Source organism: Serinus canaria, chromosome 3 (genome assembly GCF_022539315.1).
Source record: "Serinus canaria isolate serCan28SL12 chromosome 3, serCan2020, whole genome shotgun sequence".
Classification (NCBI taxonomy): Eukaryota; Metazoa; Chordata; class Aves; order Passeriformes; family Fringillidae; genus Serinus; species Serinus canaria.
In genome coordinates this window covers 43,186,278-43,202,260 of record NC_066316.1, presented here as the reverse complement: position 1 = coordinate 43,202,260, position 15,983 = coordinate 43,186,278, and the positions used below count along the sequence as shown (strand labels likewise).

The following is a 15,983-nucleotide window of genomic DNA, read 5'->3' as shown; positions in this document are numbered from 1 at the left end:
TGGAGTGTCAGTGTATAGCTTAGGATACTATTCCCAAGGAATATGTGTATGTGCTTATTAGAAAGCAACAAGAACGACCAGTGGCCTGCGAGGGAAGGCTGAAAGAGCTGTGGTTGTTAGGTCCAGAGAAAAAACAAGAGGAGAGACAAGTCCTAAGTATGCAGAAAGCTCGCTTAAATAGGAAGGGAAAAAGTGCTTTCTTTATTTGTGGCAATAAGAGAGAAAATAATTTTATTTGTGGACTTAAATTGTATCAGAGGACACTGAGGTTTGATCCTGGGAAAACCTTTTAACATTTAAGATAATTAAGCACTGGAACATGCAGCCTGGGGAAGATGCATAATCTCTCTTACTGATTTTTTTTTTTTTTTTCTAAAAAAGACCTAGACAAAAATCTGTCAGGACTGATAGAGTTACAAGCTGATTTTTGCCTTAGGGCAAGGGGATGGGTTAGATGAATTCTTGATTTCTTCAAGCACTATTGCCTATAGTTCTATGTCACTGCTGAATTCAGCACTTCCATATTCATGTCTGAAAGCTGGCTGAATATATAGGGAGCCTGAGTTTTCACCCAGACCTCTTCCCTGTGCTTTCCTCTAATCCATAAAATGAAGCCCAGAAGGGGTAGATCTAATTCTGTTTTAGTTTAGAGGCAAAAGTCTTAGGGAGGTAAGAGATAAAGAATCTTGGGTGAGAAATGTCTTACCTTTTCAGTGATGTCCTGCCAAGTGTACTGAGTTCCGCGTTGTTATGCTCCCAAATGGCTCATCTATGATTGCATTAGCACAAAATATCACTGTCTGAGAAGAGTTCACATGCAGAATTCATTGAATTAAAATTTAAGGCAATAAATGAGGGCTTATAATGTATTGGCAACATTATCAGTAGCAAGATTGCCAGCATATTAGTGACTATGATGGATTGACTACTGGGGAATTCATTAAATTTACAAGTCTCCTCAAATGAATCCACTGGCTAAAATACTAATTGCTGCCCTTGGGAGCACTTTGGCTATTTAGTTTCCAAGCAGAGCTTACTCTGAGAAAAGGATTATGCTACTGATGTTTGCTTGAATTTAGGAGTAGAGTCAATTTATGTAAGGGTTTTTCAACATAGACAGTTGTTTCTGTTTGTACAAAGCTTGCTGCCTTACTAAACAAAGGGCCTAAAAGAAATAATTTTATGAGTGAAAAATAGATTATTTAACATAAAAATCCCTAAAAGCATAAATATAAACACTAACCAACATTAAATTTGTGCAATGAAGCTTAATCTAAAAGCTGTGATTGTTTGGTTGTGCAGAGGATGGCAGTGATTCCTGTCTGTGCAGTCACTTTTGCTAAAAGAGAATTGCTGAAGCTTTAAAAATTAATGTAGAGAAATCCTCTACTTCTTGAGCTGTTGGACACTTCAAGGTTAATGTTGCAAAGTCAAGTGTATCTTTATATTTGTGGAAGTGCACTGGAGAAATTCTCCAAAGACTGAAACTTTAACTCTTCAGCAGTGTCAATCTCTGGAATTTTCTTGGATTAGCCCAAGGGTCACAATCTGGATTTAATTTTCTTATTTGCAAATTCTGATTATGGTTTAGACAACTGGAGATGGTAAAAGCAGAACAGACCTTCTCCAGGTGCTCGTGATTGAATCACAAATTGGTTTATTCACTGCAAAATTGAGATCTTTAATAACTTTCATGGGTCAGTACCTGCAGAGCCAATGCCTTTAGTAGAACTAGAATTATAACTCAACTGTAATATAGAAAAGATGAACCATTTTTGGATGAGGTGCCTTTTTTTTTTTTATAGACCCTTAGTGTTATATACTAAATGTTAAAGATAGCAGTAATAGTTACCAATGGCTGAGAGAAGACAGGAAATTTAGGGCTTGTACATCTGGTGCTGATGGGCTGCTATTTTGGGACCCTGAAGACCAGCACCTGAATGAATCACTGTCTGATAGTGAGTGCTGGGGCAGGAGAGAAGTTTTCTTACACTTCTGAGCTTTATTTCACAGCTCCAGGTAAACCCAAATGCAGCTGCAGTGGTAGCTGGAATAGTCTTATTGTTACAATACAGTCTTTCCTTCGGGCTTTTATCTTGCACAAGATGCAATCCTAGCATGCCAAACCTGGGGAATGAGTGACTCATCTATTGTATTGCCTTGTTCTCAGTAAATTGCAGTGTGATTCCCAATTTACCTGCCATATGGTCAGTTCTTCTTAAAATTCTGACTGCACAAGCAATTTATGCCCAAGAACATAGGGAAGGAGCACATTACTTACAAAGTACGTAATCAAGCAGTGTGATCCAACCCATTAACTGGGTGACATCCTTCTCTTTATGTGGACAGTTTACTGACTCTGAGGTTTCAAGTGGGAGCTGTCACTTACACTTTCTGATAATAAAACTTAATTAAAATTTCATTCCTGTACCAGCAAGTGCCAGATGGTTCCTAATAGTTATGTCCACATATTCTGTGCTGGATTGCAGCAGATGATGTTTGTGCTAATGTTACTGGGACAATTGCTACATGTACTTTGCAAATGTTTAATATGAATATCTTGGTGTTTAAATAATGTAAAAAGAACCACTTCAGAATTAACCCATGTAAAGTAATAAATTTCCACAAGACCCAAACAGCTTTTTAACTTCAATAAACTTATTTAAAAAATCAGAATTTCAGAGATTGTATAAACTGTAATCCAGTCAGGGTGGTAATTCAAGTCACATTGTCTTGTCATATCAGTATGTGTAATATAACTAACAATTATCCTGAAGCAAATGCTTTCCACAACATGGGATAGGATACCCAAACTGGGAAATTAGAGTAGATGTTAACAGGACAAATAAATGAAGGAAATTGCTGAGTATTGCAGGTTTATGAAAGGTAAGAAAGCACACACATTAAGAGGATGTGCATCAATACACTTCATACTTCTGGAACTCTTGCTTAGGACCTTTTGGGCCCAGAAATACTCACTGTGCTGGGCTTAGAAGTGTGTGTCCTGAGCTCCAGGCCTATCCTTGGCAGAAAGGGAGGATGACCACTGGTAAAGTTGCAGGCATGGATTGGACCCTGCTTCCCTGCCTGCCTGTGTCCTTGGAGCTCTTTTCCCTTTTGGTTGTGTGCATGAAGTGGTAGGTTGGCCTTTTTTCTTGTAGCTGGTTCTGTGACCATATGTGGAATAATGAAAGAGGAGAAGATAAAGTGGTTGTAGAAGATTCTTGTAAGAGCAGACATCTGGGCTGCTCTGAGTAAATGGCAAGAGGCACCTGTCATGCAGAAATGGACAAAATTATTTTGGTCTCTTCACAAGCAACAAGCATGATACTGAAAGACAGAACCAGCTGCCCTCTTAGACATATGAACTGAGGGCAATCACAAAGACAGCTTTTGAAAAATAGGGTGTAATACTAGATGATGTGGTGATTGATGGATTTCCTGACCACTTCCTTGAATGGGGACAGGAGGTTTCCTAGCTGATATATTTGCTTCTAGAGATATTTTTTTGCACTTAACCTCTAAATGTGCCTGAAACTCTTGCTGATATTCCCCAATGCTGTCAGGAAAATGATGAAAAAAGAAAGATCAAGGAATCCCTGTCCCCACTGGTGACTTTCTAGCAATTTCTAAACTTTGAGTGACAGGGCTTTCCTTTTTTGCTTCTTGGGTTGTTTTTCTTTACTCTGTTGTCTTCAATTAGGGTATCAAAGGGTATGTAGTGATATGTATGTTTCTGTGTGTACTGCTTATTGTTATGCAGAACAACTTCCAGACTGAAAAAAAAAAAAAAGATTAGCAAGTTGTGGTGTGTTGCGCAGGAACAGTCAAAATGGCATTTCTGATATATTAGCAATTTTTATTCAAATTGTCTTAAATGACAACTTCTTCCTTGTTCAGTCAGGAAGCTGATTGAGACACCAGTTGAGATGCTTAAATTAGCCAAGGGAAAAGCAAATGGCTCCATCCAAGAGGCACTCATCCTTATAAAACTTACCTCCTCCTTCCTTTTATTGTCTGTCTTCATTTTAATATCCCATGGGTCAAAATGCAAGGCCTGTGGAGCTGTTCCAGAAACACATACTTTCTTTGACCTGGAGTGCAGGGATCAAACTCTTGTTACTATTGCATCAGTACAGCTTTAGTCTGCTTTCTGCTGTACATCTGATCCATAACTTTGGTATTTCATCCAGTTGCAGAACTGTTGGCAGGCCTTTGTGAAATGGCTCCAGTAAAAGCAGGACTGCTGGGATTTACTCTATTGCTAAATTCAAACCAAAACAAAATGTGTATCTTCACATTTCTTCCTGTTGAGATCAGAAGTAGAAGTAATAAGTACAGTGAAGGATGCTGTTCTCAAATTATTTGGGATGTTAAGTGGAATGGGAAAGTGCTTGGAAATATTTCTTGAATAGTTTCTGTAAACATTCCTTGAATAACTTTCCTGTGTCTAGGATTGATGTGTGTTTAAGAAGATAGAGACACTTCCTAGAAAAATAGTTTTGTCTTCCCTTTTGTTTGTTAGAAATCCCATAGAGGCTGGGGAAACAAAATTTCAGTTCCATGTTAAGACTTCAAAAGAGGCAAAGAAAAATTCAGAGGAACATCTGGAACTTACCCCCCAACTTGACACACTTCTCTAAGTTTGGCCATGACTCACTGTTCTTGATGTACATTCTGGACATGTAAATGCGATCAGCAGCTGGCAAGGGATGCTTCTTTGGCTGACTACTGAGCTGCTGTAAGGTATCAGATAAATAAAAGGCAAATTTCAGTTAGGACTCTATTGCAATTAGTGCTTTCCTTGATGCAGACCTGGACTGTATCAAGCCATACTAAATTCACATGGCATGTGTGTAATTTACCAGAATTTAATCAGCAGCTAAAAAATTTGAAAAAAGGATGCAATTAAAAACTGGTGTTATAACAGTGATGAATACCAGGGAAGCATCAGGTTAGCAAATCTGCTGCTCTCATTGAAAATGAACCAAATCCCCTGTTGATAAAAAAGGTTTTGATAATGGTGAATGTGCTCCAATATTTTGTTATTAAAAATGTGTATTTAGGAAATATACTGAAGTGCCTTGAATTTGTGTTCTTGTCTTTTCATTGAGTCCTGTGAAGGCTGTTTTGAAGGCTGTTTTGAAGAAACCCTATACATGTATTCCACTTAACAAATAAAGCCACAAAATGTTTGGAAAGCTGTAGAGTAACACTGCAGAGGCAGCAGGAGATGAGAGACCTGCAACAATCAAAAGGCTGTTAACAAACAGATTTTCAACATACAGTAATTCTATTGCTGAGTCTTATTAGAGTTATGGATAAGAAAATCAAAACTGTATGCCATGGTACATCAGAGCTTCCCTCATACTGTATTTGATGTTAGAAAGGTTTGACAATACATCCAGAAGAATTTCCTTCCCTACATATGCCAATAAATTTTGATCATTACCTTAGTCTTATCCTAGTGTTGACACCAGCTGTCAGGAGTAAGCAAGCAAAATGTAAAGGACTGCAATGCAGAGAAGATCAGACATGATCTGATGGTTTCTATCTGAACTTTTATGTCTGGCATGTTCCTGTGGACAAGAACTCTAGGCAATACAGGTACCCACAGAGAGGATTATCAGGGGTGATGAGAAGGAAGGAAAGAAACACAGATGTACAGCAATTTCCATATTTTATTTTTTTAAATGAATGAAGGTAGAGTTACATAGAAATGGGTACGGAGAAGGAAACAGGTTCATAGAGGCAGGAAGGCGATAAACCATGCAGAGTCCAGCAGACAGTGGTCAGAACTTTAGTTTGATATCAAAGATGAGAACAAATCAGTGAAAGTGTCTGAGAAGTGTTAGGAGTTTTTCTTAATTATACGTAGGGCAAGATGAATTCTAAAGATGGCATGAAATATGTGAAAGGCATGATGGGAGAGCAGGAAAAGATGTCTCTGAAATAAGGTTCTGGATATCATGTTGGCATGGAAATTTAGGGAGGAGTCAAAGGTTAAGTACTCTCTACATAAGCATAAGGTACTGGAAAAATACTGAATCTGCCAACAGTTAAAGACAAGAGAAAAAGGGCTGGAATATCTTTGACACCAAGGGAGTTTCTTTCAATCATGATACTGCTAAACTTTCCACATGCCTCTGAAAATATTTGTTGAAGCATGACTTATCTTCTTTCAAAAACATTTTTGCATTCCAAGTGATAATACAGTTAGAGTTTTCTGCATGGGTTTCCATTCCACAACCATTTTTGAGGTGACTAATTCTCATAGAATTTCAGGGGATTTGACAATTTAAATACCTTTACTTCCTTTTAAAAACCTGCTACCTTCTGCTAATAGACACATAGAGAACATGAATGCATGAAATTTTCAGGCTAATAACCAAAATGTTTGTAAAATGTCTATAATTAGGATAAAAATATGTAATAGACATCTGAAATTGTTTTAGGTAACATTTTAATTTTATAGGAGTTTTTTGTTGTTTTAGGTGGAAAGGTGGGTTTTTTTGGCTTAGGGGTTTTTTATTCTCTGTACCTGAATCAATCTTTAAATGTTCATTTAGTTAGGAGTAATATATATCTCAGATGTTATTTAATCACTTTCTCTACCAAGCCATGTTATTTTAAACAATTGGTAAATGAATCACTTGCAGAGGTCTCTGCAGAACTGAAGATTAATACTGTTTTCTCCAGCATGAGACACTCAAATTTATCCTCTAGAAAACAATAGAGAACACAGAATACACTTCTGGGAATATGCAAGCAATTCTGTAAAGTCAGGGGAGGTTTACATTACGATTGCCATATAAAATTCAGACAAGTGAAACCATAAAAGCCAAACTAAAGCAAAAACAGTTTAATGCAGGTGAATGTCAATGCCAAACAAGAAAAAGACAGTGAAGTTGCAGATTGTCTGGGTGACTTCAACATAACTGCCTGCCTACAAGGGATTAAACATGAGGGAAAAACCTCAGTGTGAACAAAACTGAAATTAAAATTCAGCAGTATACTGACTGAAAGAGAGGATGGAAAATGCAAGCAGCTATCTGGTAACAAACATTAGCTATAGCAGATGTGATTGCCATTAGCTCTAAATGCATATTAAATTAAAGCCAACATCTGTTCTCACACTGATGGCCTCAGTCATCTTAAAAGAAAAGTTAATTTGGAAATCAAAACTTTAGAAAAGGATTAAAAGGCAGGGTTTGGGTAGAGAAGCCTGATGTTTACCATGGCAAATGATAACTATGGGCAAATGTTCACAGTCCTAAATAGGCATTCTACAGCTCTGAATGAGTGGTGTTACACAGCCGCTGGTGAAGATCCTGCATGTAGAAGTCTTTAAATGAAACTTTTTAAAGGTCTAAATAGAGGGTTCAATTATTTGACTTCTTTTTAGACAATCAAAGACAAGCAAGTAGTAAATGCTGAAGACAAATGCTGAGAAAAGGAAAGCAAAGTTATAAAGATTTCTAAATAATGACTAACATTAAATAATGACTGAGCAGCACTTAGACCAAGAGAAAGAAAATTATTACAATACCAGGCATCACAAAATACTGGGGCCTAGAAAAATGCAAGTAGTAAGAACAAGTCAAAAGTTCAATTGTACTGTTACCAAGGCTGGATGGAATTTCAGAGAACTGAGGAAAAGGATTTCCAAAATGATGAAGGGGTTACAAGTAGTAAAATAGTGTCATCAGAGAAATCACAGAGAAGAAACTGTGTAATCTAATCAGAAGTGATGAGGAATAAAAAAAATGAAGTGGAGGAAACCTCCCTGGCTGTGATTTCTTAGCACTGTTCTTGGCCACCAAGTAATAAGATTTGTAAGAAATACTAGTAGTAGCAGGAAAATATTACAATAGAAGGGGAAGAGTGCCAGAAGCTATCAGTATTTAGTATCCTGCTCTTCCCATCGCATTATCAGTTACATAGTAGTGGCTATCTAGATTTACTTTAGTAAATAGTATGCTGAAATAACTGTTTAAAAACCAGTTACAGCAACAGTCATAAAATCTGAATTAATGTGTAGATCTAAGTGTTTATTTCTTGTCTTGTTGTAAAACATGAAATTCAAATTTATTTGGGCAGATTTAAGCACCCTAAACTTAAGCAATGAAACTATTTTTTTGAACACCCATCTAACTTATTTCTAAAATATCATACAGATTTAAAGCAATCTTGTTAAAGTAACAAGTCTAAAGTAAGAAGTTAGGTGACTTTGTTTAGTGAGGATCTATAGGTTTAGATAATTACTTCTCACCTTTTATTTTGCTGTAGTAAAGTTTAAAGTTTACAACAACATAAAACTTGAAGTAACTATAGTTTCCTGTTTAAAAGTGTGCAGCAAGGAAATTTTTAGATGTAATGAGTCAATGAGACCATGTATCTTTAAGTATTTATGTTACTTCTGGGACAGCTGTGCAAGAATTGTAGTGTATATGCTACTATTATATGTTTCTCCCAGCATATTGTCATATCCCCTGCAAAAACATCATCCATGCAATTCAGCCCTAACAGTTTAAAAATGATGAAAGAATGCTGTAATACCTCCATTAGAAACATCTCTTATTAAACCTCTGATCCTAACTACTTGATAACAGGGGTACAGGCTGCAAGTTATAATACCAAAACTGGCTAGCTAGTATAATGTAGGTGTAGATTATTACAGGAATTGTACAAAAGGAAATTTGCTGCAGCCTTTTAAAAATATTTTATATTGGTAATTAATAGCTCTGTTTTGTTCTGTTGTGTTGACATAAAATCCTCTTGTCATTAGCAGCTATTTCTTGCTAAGATAATGGTTTATGAGTTTTCAATAATGAAGTTCTTTCCCATTTTTGTTGACTGAGTTGCTGTTTGAATGTTAAGTAAAAATGAATTTACTTTCACAACAAGATAGTAATATCTGAAAAGACTATTATCCCTGGGGGCAGAAACTACCTGCTAACCTCTCTATGCAATAATCACTACCTGGAGTATATATTTGAAAAGAAAAAAACAAGCTAAGCCATGCAAGCATGATGCTGCAGTTTTGTTCTAGTGTAATGTCTTCTATTGTCTTCCTAGTATGCATTTTTTGTCATTTTCATTGTTCTCCTGATAAAATTATAAATACTATTACACAGTAAACATTAGAAATGTTATTCAAAATAAAACTAGCTGAAAAGATATTAACCTCATTATTTAAACAAAAGAAATATTGTCCTACCATATTTGTTTCTGGAAATTGAAAAGTGAAGATAGACTAGGGGATAGAAAAAAGACTGGAAATTTGACCTTGAGTTTCAACCTGCTTGGAGTTGAAAACAAACTTTTATTTTTGAAATAAAATTTTCTTAAATAATGTTCTTCAAATTGTGCACTTGTAGCATTAGCAACTCATTTAAATAGCCACACTGTTTGGTCAGCATTTTATTTTAATGACAGTTTTGCTCATGAGAAGTGTAAGACATTATTCTATCAATAAAATCAGAATAACTGCCATGTATAAATGACAGTCAGAATCCATGTATATCAAAGAAGTATATGGCATTGGAAGAAAAAGGTAAAAAAAAATTGTTCTAAAATTGTAGCTGATGAGACACCCTAAATAAGATTTAGGAATTGCTCTGGACAGAGACTCCTTTGGTATATAAGTAATTGCAGCTGCTTACCTTTAGATAAAAAATATAACTAGTGGTTTTTAGGGAGTCAACACTAGATACTCCAATAATCCTCACAAATGTTCATCCTTTAAATAGGAGAGGTGTTGTCATTCCTACAAAATAAACACGTAGTAGAAGGGAAAGTAAAAAGCTCCTCCAAGATGTTAAAGTGTAAACACAGGCTCTTGCAATAAAGTACATGGAAAATTACAGTGAGAAATGAAAAAGTTGTGTAAAAAAGTCAGACTGTAAATTATAAAGAAAAGGGGAGTGGATAAATCTGGTATTTAACCCTGAGGATAACTGTCCTAATTGATGAGATAGTTAGCACTGTAAGGCTGACATAGGAGATGAACTACTCAAAGGGGGAGGAAAGGGGGGTACATGAGACTAAAAACTAAGGCAGGAATTCAAGTAAAAAAATACCTCTAAAATTTAGGATGAGTACATGGACTCTAGAAAAACCTCTGTAGTTAAACAGAAGACATTAAGTTCAATGATCAAACTGGAAGCCATAAAAAGCAAACCTGAAATCAAAAGCAGACATCAGTTCAACTATTTTAATGGCAAAGGAGACATGGCAAATTTCTCATTACCTCACATCTTTACATCATGACATAATATGCTCATTTGTTCCAAGTTTCTGGACTGTGGGTGCTGACCCCACCTCTTTCCCTAGAGTCAGAGAATGCAATCAGGGAGTTGTGAAGCGTTGAAGATTTACTATGCTCTTCCCTACTCCTTGCATACCCTTAAGTCTTCAAGGTCAAGTAACTTCCATCCACCTCTTAAAGCTTGCCCAGATTATACAGATTTACTATCACCAGTAATTCCTACACTATTCAATAATAAATTGTGAAAATCTGACTTAAATGAAACTTCAACCTAACAAACTCTAAAAGGGCTCATCCAGTTCTGGTCACTGTATTTAGTAATGGAAAAGGGAAACAAACACATCACTATACTGACTAGCTGATAAAATTCTGTGATGCTACTGGCTGTGACTATATATTCTAAGTAACTATTTCTAATGAAAAGGAAGCTTGGAAATTTTCAGGAGGAATAAAACCTTCTGTTTGGTTAGAAATGAATTTTGTACTTGGCTGTTCTGGTAGCATGATATGATGTCTACCCTGGACTACTTTTATGGGTACTGGCTGCTTTTGCTGCTTCTGTTGTCATTTCTGCTTTGAAATAAGCACAGTTTCATGTGCTCTTTGGATTACTTTTGTGTTAAATACTGACACTGAAGTCAGGTTGTAGACACCATTTGTTAGAGATTCAAACAGTAATTTATTTTAAAAATCTCGTAACTAAATTCACTGATATAATAAATGTTCATGATAAAATCTTAAATTTAGTATAACTTAATGTAACAGGATTTACAAAGTTCAAATATTGTATCTTAATCCAGACAGTGAAAACTTATAATTACATTGTGTATCCTGGGAGTTTGTTTATTACAAGTTCACTAATGTCTTTGTACTGATTAGGGCCATGTAGTTTTTCCAGAAAATCATCTTCTTTGTCTGACCTACTGTTTTCCAGAACACTAAGTTCAAGATCAGACATGTTAGGTGGCAAGTAAGAGCTTCTAACTTGAGTTAGTGACTGCTTTTGTCCTGTAGAGGTCTTCCCCTTTCCTGTATTCAGATCAGTGTCAGATTTAAGTTGTTTGCTTCTCAGTGTAGATATTTCTTTAATATGTTGATCACCCCTGTTCTCTTCCTTACTCATCTGTTCCCTGTTCTCTTCCTTACTCATCTGTTGGGCTTTCTGCTCTTCATCTTCTAATAATGATGCCTCCATCTCAGCAAGTTCAAGTGAATCAGCAGATTCAGCACTAGTTCCCATGCTGGTTTTAAAGTCACAGTTTCTCCTCAAAGACTGGACTGGAGATGAAGCTGAAGGAACTGGCACAAGATCTGAAATACTTTGAGCTCTTTGACTTGTCTTTGACATTCTGGACCTGCTGGATTCTGTATCTGACCTATCTTGCTTTGGTCTTTCAAGCCACTGAGGTTCAGGACTGCTGTCACAAACTTTCGAGTCTCTGCCTGTACTCTCAGCATTGGTGAAATCTTCTGAACAAACTGTGTTCTCTGGACTAGCAACAAAGTCATCAGAGTATATGAATTCAGAGTTGTTTTCAACACTTCTGCTGAGGCTTAGTTTATGACCACTTACAACAGACATATCATCATGCTCCATGGTTTTATGATGGATTAAGTTTATTGCATCATTGTAACTTCCTTTTGCATTAGCATCTGATGGGAATGCTGCTGGGAGTTGAGCTTTTGCATACTTTTCCTCATGAGCTGATTTTAACAGAGTTTCCTCTGGTAAGGGGACTGTAATTATTGAATCATTCCTGGATAGACTTGCAATAGACTGTTTCTGCAAGCCAGGGGATTTATCTCCTGTCACAGAAACTGACTCTGAGAGAGCACTGTTTTCTAATGAAGTCTGAACAATTTTATCCAACTGATTATTCCGCTTTGAACTTCCCCCTGTGCTACAATGCCTGCAAGACACCACATGCTGTTCTTCAGTGTTTCTGACCAGTTTTCTCTTGGGTAAGGGGCTTCTCCCTTTCAGCATCTCCATTTGCTTTTTCCTGTACTGCTCCCTCCTTTCATGAATTATCAGCTTATCCGGGTTGGTCTGCTGCAGCCGTAGCCTCAGTGTATTTGTCAGCCCATACAACAATTTCTTTCTGGGAGGTTTGTTCTCCTTAGCTTTGCAGCTCCTTTCACAAGCTGGCTGTCCCTCAGGCACAGCTTTCTTGGGTCTTCTCCCAGCTGCAGAAGACTCTGGGGAGGTGGCCTTTTGATAGCCTTGTTTGAACGGAGGGCTTGGGACTTCACTGCTCCTGCCAGGCCCCACAGGTGTCTCTGCAGGCCTCAGGGCAGCAGAGTGACTCGGAGGCTGTGAGGCCGTGTCCCCACTCCCTGGGGCCTGGTAGAGCCAGGCAAGGTGGGGGTGCACAGCAGCAGCAGGCAGAGGGCTGCGGGTGAGCACCGACAGCTCTGCCAGCAAGGCACTGAGCAGTGGCAGCTGCACCGGGGTGTTCTGGGGCTCTCGAGGGCTGGCGGGGTGAAGCAGAGAGGGCCCAGCACTGGGACGCGGTGGGCTATGGCCCTTGTCCTTCTCCTGCGGTCTCTGGGGCTCCACATGCTCCCATCGCCCTATTGTTGCTGGCGGCCGCTGAGGCTCAGCCGGCTCACGGCTGTAATAGAGCAGTGGAGGGCAAAAGACATTGTCTTCCAGCTGCTCACCCTCCTCCTCCACCTTCTCCTCCACCTTCTCCTCCTCCTCGTCTCGCGGTTCCGGGGTGGTGGCAGGCGGTGTGACAGCACGGGGGCTGGCGGGACGCGCCTCACCGGCCTCCAGGCAGCTGAGGCGGTAGCGCAGGACCAGCTCCCCGACGGGGCGGCCCGCAGTGTCCCGCAGCGCGAAACGGCCGCGGCGGCCGCAGGAGGAGGGCGCCCCGGGCCGCTGCAGAACCTCGGCGGCGGGGGCCAAGGACACGGCGCAGCTGCCGAGGAGGCGGGGCGGTGCCGGGGCGAGCCCGGCGGGCAGCGCCAGGAGCAGGGTGCGGAGCGGGCGGCGGCGGAGCGCGGCAAAAAGAGAGTCCGGGCGCCAGCGGAACAGGCAGCGCTTGCCGCGGCCGAAGGGGAAGGGCTGTCCCGGCCGCAGGGGCGGCGCGGCGGCGGCGGGGCGCAGCACGAGAGTGGGGAAGTCCAAGAGGCGCAGCGCCACGGCCGGGTGTTCCGCGGGCCCCGGGAGCTCCGCGGGGCCCGGCTCCGCCACCCGCAGCACCTCCACCAGCAGCTCCAGCGCGAACAGCCGCTCCATGCCGCCCGCAGGCCCCGCTCTCGCGAGAGGCCCGTGTGTGTGCGGGGTGCAGGCGAGGCCGGCCGCTCTCTCGCGAGAGTCGCGTCCCAGCGCCGCTCCCTGAGCGGCCCGTCCTCGGAGGCCGCGGCTCTTAACCCGGGGGCCCTCAAGGCTGCCCGGTCCCGCGTCCCACCGGCGGTCGTATGCCTGTAGCGGCTCCAGTGTGCCGCCTGCTCTGCTTGCTGGGTGGGAGGCAGCGGTCGCAGCCCGCGGAAACGGGAGCTCCCTGGTGTCTGAGCGCAAGGGCCTGGTGTGGCTTGGCAGCAGCCGTCGTGCTCCTGCCCTCGGCTCTGAACACCCTGGTGGTGTGTTCCCCACTGTGGTTCTCAAGAGACAGGAGTGGGATGGGCCCTGTGCTCCATCAGGCAGCAGGAGTGGTGTTTCTGGAGGCATGGAGGGACCTTCACAGACTCACTAAATCGACTGGGTTGGAAAAGACCTTTGAGATCATTAAGTCCAGTCTTTGACCGAACACCACCACCAGATCAACAAGACCGTGGCACTCAGTGCCATGTCCAGTCATGCCTTAAACACCTCCAGGTATGGTGACTCCATCACCTCCCTGGGCGGCCCATGCCAATATCTAATCACACTTGCTGTTAAGGAATTCTTTTTAATGTCCATCTAAACCTCTCTTGGCACAGCTTAAGACTATGTCCTCTTGTCCTGTCCATAGTTGCAGCCTGTTCCCACTCCAAGAGAAACATGGGGGTCTGTGTCAAGGGCTATATACTGAAGAGTTTCCACAGTATCTTGGATATGCATTGATAAACTCATATTTTCTCTCCTGTCTGCATGTAAAGTGGGAGTTGGAGTGAATACACATGTGAAGAATTTCATTCCTTAGCCTGGTTCGTGGCAAAGAGAGTACCTTCCCTCTCTGTCCATCCTTCCCTTACACCACAGTCTCCTTGCCACAGGCGCAATGAATACTTGCTGAGATAGAAAGAAAATTGTGTTGTTTCCTTCAATTAGTAAGTTGACTCTAAAACAATGTCTCCTTAACTGAGGATATTGGATTAAAATTACAGTATACCCTCACCATTTACCAGCAGCAAAGTAACTGAAAGAAAAAACAATCCCCTCTCTCTTTCTGGTTATTTCCTCCTTTTTTTTCCACTTTCATTCAGGTGCCAATTCACAATTTTTTAGAAAAGTAGAAACCAACAGGAGGTGGTCAAAAAATCCAACTCTTCACTGTTGGTCAGATCCCTTGGTTATTATTTAAAGGACACCTTTCATTAGCTGTTATGTCTGAGAAGAGAGTTAAGGAGTTTGACCCCTGGGATGTGATCAGGACTTAAGAATTACGTAATTGAGTTCTCAGTTCTTCCCCTGCCACTGAGTCAAAGAGCTACACATCTTTTGCCATCAAGGCTGCGAGCATTCACGTGTGGCACTACTGCATTGTGGCAGACTAGACAAATGGCCAGTCTGTTTCACTACTGTATTCATGTCCTGCCATCTGTCATCTGCTTTTTTGTGTTTCCTTCTCCTCCAGCCAGGAGGGCCTGATAGTTTAGTAGATGTTCTCCATAAAGGAGAAACGGCAGAAGACTTCCTGTTACACTGAAATTGACAGAGGTTTCACAGTGATCAAATGGTCACTCTTGAGGTTGTCCACAAAGACAATGGATCAGCATTTTTCCCATTTTATAAATGGATGTTACTGTGACTATGAGGTTTAGTCCGTGATTTCTATTCTCTTATATTTGAAACTAGCCATCTTTGTAGAGGAGGATGCATCTTTCTGTGTGGTAACTGCAACTGGAGTTTGGGGGTGAATTATGGAGGAACCGTATTATTTTTTTAAGATGCTGAACCTCTGCATGTTGAAGTTTTCAGTTTCATGACCCTGAAAATCAGACAATTCCTGTATTTTGTTCTGCACGGACAATATAAATAAAAAGTACAGAATACTTGTGAAAACTATAGGTGTTAATAGGCTGTGTAAGATCAGTCAGCAAGCTAGTGACAAAACAATTATTTAAATAGAAAGGAGTAAGGAATTTTAAGTTTTTTCAGTTGGTGTGTTTTAAGTCAATCCACTGGTCATGAGAGCATATTTCTATTCCAGATAAACAGAAAACAACATTGTGGTTTTGAATTGCAAGTTAGGAGAAAAAAAAGTATTCTTCTTAATAGTCTTAGTTTCTACTAATCACCATTTAAAGGAGACTTGTGATAAGTCTTCTTTAGATTGCATATCACTGAAGAGTGATTTAGAAAACAGTCATGCTGCAGAAGTAGGGTTATGAAGCCAAGTTTCATTACCTCTACCACTCCAAGGTACATATTTGAATCTACATTAGTTACATTTAGTAATCTTTTTAAAATAGCTCTGCTTCTTCTCAGTTCTCCTTTCTTATAAATAGACTTCAAATTTTCTGGCTTTTTTCTAAAAGACTGGAAGATTGAGGAATTTTGCTG

General features: G+C 40.2%; 1 protein-coding gene across 1 annotated transcript; it reads right to left on the bottom strand.

Moving 5' to 3' along the window:
- Window positions 1-7,213: 7,213 nt before the first annotated feature.
- Window positions 7,214-13,517, bottom strand: MAP10 (microtubule associated protein 10). Its single transcript, XM_030236590.2, has one exon. The coding sequence runs from the start codon at window positions 13,512-13,514 to the stop codon at window positions 11,088-11,090; it is 2,427 nt and encodes an 808-aa protein (XP_030092450.1). The 5' UTR covers window positions 13,515-13,517; the 3' UTR covers window positions 7,214-11,087.
- Window positions 13,518-15,983: the final 2,466 nt, after the last annotated feature.